Source organism: Varanus komodoensis, unplaced genomic scaffold (genome assembly GCF_004798865.1).
Source record: "Varanus komodoensis strain SLA01 unplaced genomic scaffold, ASM479886v1 scaffold43, whole genome shotgun sequence".
In the NCBI taxonomy this organism is placed as follows: Eukaryota; Metazoa; Chordata; class Lepidosauria; order Squamata; family Varanidae; genus Varanus; species Varanus komodoensis.
In genome coordinates, this window is record NW_025335985.1 from 2,115,183 (window position 1) to 2,121,182 (window position 6,000).

General features: G+C 41.6%; 1 protein-coding gene across 1 annotated transcript in view; it reads right to left on the reverse strand.

Annotated features, from left to right (window-relative positions):
• LOC123030177 (neuronal acetylcholine receptor subunit alpha-7-like) overlaps positions 1-6,000 on the reverse strand; it is a 113,070-nt gene that overhangs the window by 2,472 nt on the left and 104,598 nt on the right. The window contains exon 9 of the mRNA XM_044443862.1: positions 3,916-4,025. Within this exon, the coding sequence (XP_044299797.1) occupies positions 3,916-4,025 (110 nt within the window). The remainder of the gene's footprint in view (positions 1-3,915; positions 4,026-6,000) is intronic.

Sequence of the window (6,000 nt, forward strand, 5' to 3'; positions counted from 1 at the left end):
AAAGTTAGTACTTTTGGAGGATCTGCCCAGAAGGCTTCAGTTTGGAAGATCCAAATACTTATCTTCAAAATAGCAGCTTGCTTGGATTGTGCGGCGTGAGCACAAATGGATGCCTCCTGTGTGAATTCAGAGACCACAGACACTGTGAAGGCCTGCCCTTTCTGTTCTTATGGTGTAACGTCAAGGTGACAGAATTGTTTCAGGACTGGGATGATATCCCAGATGGTGACAGCTAGATGATGTCAGAAGGTGGCGGGTGTGCCGGTCTACCTTCCCAAGAGATTTCAACTCACCTTTGAAAGAATTTTATTCTAAAACATCTGTGGATGTCCCAAAGTATTTGAGAGGAACAACTGGAATATTCTCTATAAAAATGGGCTCTGATTCTTGCATTATAAGGTAGTGGCAGTTAGTTGAAAAGTCCTAAAACACCAAGTGCTGGGGACAGAAAATGGGGAAGGGAGAAGAGAGCTGTTTGCTTCCGGCCCTGCTCATAATTGGGGCCTGAGACCCCTGATGGGTCATGGTCAGAAGCAGAGTGCTGGGCTAGGTGGACCTTTGACCTCTTCACCTGACAGGCCTGACCCTTGCCAAGGCTCCAGTTCCATTTTGGCAAGCTAAATTCAGGTGAGGAAACTTGCATGGAAGAAATCCTTCAGTGGTCAGAAAGTGGTGATGGTCCTTCCCTGTGAATTTTTTGGTTTAAATTCTTCAGCTCTGAGATAAATGCTTCACAATGTGTTGGCTTTTGTAAAAAAAATACCTCAAATAGGTTAGGGTTGCAATCCTATGCATGTTTAGATGGAAAAAAGAAGGCCTACAGTATCTTAACTGTCAGCCCTTTATTCTGTCTAAACATGCATTGGACTGAGCCTTGCCTTACAATGATGAACTAAAAGTAACACTACTCAGTGATGCCCTTCTCATACAGGTAAACCAGTACTGGAAGTCTGATCCAAGGGTTGTGATACTGTCTAGAATAGCAATCTTTTATCCTAGCAAGGGTGGAAGAGAGAGATGGAGTCCATTTTTTTTGCTCCCATCAACACAGATGGCCACCACTATTCCAGGTAATATTACACCACCTCCTATTCTGGAACATTTCAGCCTGAGAAAATATGTGAGCACACCCATTTATTTGCCAATTTCTTCAGCTAAATCAGACTTGTCATCAAACCCTTATGCACCAACAATGCACAGTGTCATAGAATACGGTCTCATTGCTACAGTTCATTAGCTGCTAATCACTAAGCTGGCCAGTAAGTGGACAAATGACAGGCTTTCCTGTCCTTGTAAACATTCATGGTAGCATTAAGGAAGAATTGCAATGGCAATTTTATAGAGCCCCCAATCAAGAAAAAGCTTTTCTTTGGGGGGTTATTTTTAGAATGAACTCTTGAAGAAGGTGCCCTCTTTGAAAATTATTTGCAAGCTGAGAAACAATCACACGACCACATGCAATTAATTATAAACTGAGAAATGAACTCGAGAGGACTCTGCTCCACAGGGAAGAATATTTATGTGAAAGAGAAAATCCACTGCAGCAAGACTGCCAGAAAATAAAAGTCCTAGAAAGGGCAGTCACCCTTCTCTCCAGATAGGTATTCCAACAGATTCCTTTTCTTACCAGCTGAAAAACGTAACACAGCCTGCAAGCGAGCTGGAGAAAGAATAACAGTGCTGATGTGATAAGAATCATAAAAGCGACACTCTCTCATGTTTTATTGGTTTGTATGAGCAAAAAGACTTCTTAGTATTCTGCTGAGGCATTCCTTGCACAGCTACAGAGATGAGTCTATGTTGTACCCCTCCTGGGCCAATTTTGTGTTCAAAACCAAACATGCTTTTTAGCATGCCCCTTCCATGTTCCATATGAAACCTTTGCAATGCACAAGGTATTCTTAGCCACATTAAGGAGCAAGGCCAGTGTCTTTCCAAATCGCCCAGGTGCCTAGAATGCAACATCTCAATCCCACAAAGGAGGAAGTATGCTTTTCTGTCTATTTTGTTTCAGCTGAAATGCACAGATGCAGATGCTTGGAAGATGAATTATGAGTTAGTGATGAAAGAAGCAGCTGAAATGGCTTGCCAAAAGATAATTCAACAGCAGCCATCACTGTGAGCTTTCCTTAGATAGGAATCCACTGATTCTAGGAACATCCATGCTACAAATCTTGTGATATTCTTGAAGACTGTAAGCTGTCCTCAGTATGACTGGGGCCATACTGAGAGGCCCTCAGTAGTACACTTCCCATACCCTAGAAGTATCTCTAGACTGTCTCAGCTACCGGTAATATTTTATGCTTATTACATGGGCAATATTACAGGCCAGGCTTAATGCTTCTGCATTCTGCAGACTTCTAATTGTCCCCAAGGGATTCCTTCTCCAGAGGCAGAAAAAGAAAGTGCATCATGCCACTAGGTAAACAGTGGCTAGGTCACATGGCACGAGGTCTTACATAGCCTCCTCCAAATTTCACCCCTCAGATCTTGAGACACCAAAAAAAAATCTGTGCCTCACTGCACTTCTCCAGATGTCTGAAAGCTCTCGGACATTGTATCATTTCCTCCTGAAGTCCCATTATTTCACAGCTGCCTTAGAAGGGGCAGGTGTCATTTCCTTCTGCCCTCAAACTGCCTCTCCATAGGCACAGCTGCAGGCTGCGGCATTCTTTTTGCTGAAATCTGAAAACTGGTGGATGTCAATCATGACAGGTCACAAGATCTGACAGGTAGGCAATATTTGGCTTGGTGGGTCACAGGCTGTGCAGTCCCGGGTCACAGGTAGGCAGAAGATAGATCAAGAACCATTGGTAGGCATCTGGGTGCTTTGCTGTAGATTGGCAAAGATTTATGACTCCTAATTGGCCCAGAAAATGGTCTGAAGGAACATACGGACACTGAGATGTAAAGCTAAGCAGGTCTGAGGTGGCTGGAGCTTGGAGGGGAGACCACCTGGGAACCATATATATGGTTTTGTACAAAAATAAATAAATAAATAAATAAATACATATTGATTTATTTAGACCACTTTATTTATTTATTTATTTATTTAACTTCTAAACCGCCCCTTTCGCTGAAGCCTTGGGGCGGCTTACAACAATAAATAAATACATATCAATCGTATAAAAACAATATAATTGGAAACATCCTGGCCAAAGATATAAAATCAATAAATAAACTAACAATTAAAATGCCGTTTAAATAAAAAGGTCTTGGCCTGGCGCCGAAAAACAAATAACGACGGCTCCAGGCGGACCTCTCTGGGGAGCGCATTCCATATATAGCCACCTTGAGTTCCACAATAGGAGAAAGGTGGCATGCAAATATAACCCATCACAATCACAAATGTTAAACAAACAGGAACAAAATGACTCATCCTCGCCCTAACTTGTACTACTGGAATGAAGAAAATTTACAGAAGGGCGGAAGGGGTAACCGTGAGTGGAATTTTGTACAAAAAGACAGTGAAGTCCATTCACTTCTAGCTCTCAAAGTGAATTCATGACCCCAGAATTCTTTAATTCTAGTGGCTGTGGCCCTCCATTCGGCGGATGTCCAAACAAAGCAGAGCCTGCAAGCCGCAAGCCAACCTACCTGTGCCTCATCACAGATATGCAGAGCTTATGACCTGCCATGTCAAGAACAGCCAAACAACCATGTATGTGATTCTCCACCATTATTTTTGCATTCCCGTGCAGTGAGAACAAAATATTGATTGAATTGATGGTGAGCTGCATTCCACTTGAGGGATCACGTTTTCAGGCTCAGTCTAAAGCATGTATGTTGCGTTAAAAATGGAGGAAGACTTATGACCCTCTCTAAATGTTCCCTTCTTTCTACTCGCACCAGCATAATAAAATATTACCATATTCCTTATACATTTTTAGGCATTTATGTGCATTAGCCACTTACCCACTGGGGCATCTTTCCTGCTTGTGGATCATGATGATGAAACTGAAGAACTAAGACTGTCACCACCACAGATAAGCCAACAATAACCATGATGCTGGCAAAATATTGAGCTATTTTGGAAAAAAGGAAAGAAAGTAAATCATCACTTGTAATTTTGGGACACCCAGAAAAAATGCAGCTGTTTTCGTTTTTGCAGGCTGCACAACCTAAAAAGAACACAAGAAAACAAGATATTTTCCCTACATGTTTATAGACATAAATTATAAGCCAATTTTAGCCCAACACAGGAAGCTTAGAGGCTGTAAAAGTGCCGCAGCCAAACCTAGATTCTAACCAGAGTTTTAGAGGTATATATTGTGGTGCAGCTGTACCAGCCTGCAGAAAATGGCCCAAAGTTACCAGAACAAGCTGAACCGAAGTAAAAATTGGTCTGTCTGTCCAAGCTGGCCAAACACACATCTTCTTCCCAATCTTCATGTATGGATTCCCTTGTAAAGTTAATTTTGCATGTGGAAATAAGTCAAGCTGCAATTGCAATTGACAAGAAAATAGGCTGCACAGCATGCTATCAGTCATGACTGCATGAGGCATGTTGTGGGTTCTGGTAAAAGGACGGCCCAGTCAACCCATCTAGGAAGAGGGTCCAACCAGGCAGATTCTACAAGTGACCAGGAAGAAAAATTCAACCTAAATGTAAAAGATCAAACTCTAATGCAAGGCAGGCCCAGTGGTATAGGAAAAGATCAGGGAAGCCAAATCCCCCTCCTTGCAGGAATGTTGCTTCATTTTCAAGGATATTCATGGCAGAATGGACCCCATAAAATTTATAGAAAACATTACTCTTCTGAAAACATTTACCAGGTATAAATAAAATAAAGTCACATAAAACAAACAATTTGGTTTATTGCATTCAGTTTCAGTGTGTGTACCCTAAGGTAACGATTGAGTTTTAAGGCTGACCATCTGTCGATGTCCCTTGAGAGCACATTGATCAACTTACTCAGATTTAACTTATTCATTTGCAAAACGCACCTAGGAGATTAGAGACTCATCACAAAGGCTAGATTGCCAGTTAACACTCCAAGGATTGTATTATTTCCAACAGACATCAGTTCTATTGACCAGTTAATAGAATAACCAGATAAATATTCAAGATCATTAACTGTCTGCCTCAGAACCTGAACAGATGCCTGGAGTTCCAAAGGACTGTCAGCATACAGAATGCATCTATATTCTAATGTGTCATGCACAAATCCATGGATATTTGGTTTCTGTTAAATGGCACCCAGCAGGTGTTTCCAGATATAAGTCAAATAATAATGGAGGGAGGGAGAGAGAACATCCCTGGCTAGTACCTCTCTTGAGTGAGAAAAACACTATTGATCCGATGTCTAGCTCTAGGGGCTTCGGAGAACTTTGAACCAATTTCTGGAATTCTGGAGGAAAACCCAGATTTCTCTGTGTGAAGAATGTAAATTTCCAATAAATATTTATCAAAGGCCTTTTCTTGCTGGCAGAGAGATTATAGGAGCTGTGTCTTTTCTACCCATTTTCAGTGCAGTCAGATCCACAAGCAATCTGAGCTAGTCAGCCCCCAGCCTTTTTTAAGGAATCCCACCTGGTTGGGTCGGACTAACTTTGTCATAACTTGTTCCAGTGTGTCAGCCACAATTGCATTTATTATTTTAACATCAGCATTGACCAATGAAGTAGGTCAATAACTAGCACAAAAGGCATGACCTTGTAAGCATCAGTGACTACCGATGAAAGAGAACTCAATTAGAAAATAGAATTGTGCAAACAACAAAACTAGGGGCTAGAAAGCTTAAAAATGTGTTGTACCGCTCAACTTAAAATCCATCCAGAACAGGGGCTTTCCCCCTTGTCATATTAGTTACTGCTTTCATCATTTCCTCAATCCACAAAGGCACCATTAAAAACTGCCTTTGTAGAATATGCAGAAAGGAAAGATTGACCTGAGCCCGGGGGGGGGGGGGGGACTTCCAACCCTCCCCCTTTTTTTTTCAACCCTCCCCAAAAGGTTCTTAAAAAAAAGGGAAATTTTTTTTTTATGGTATTTTTTTT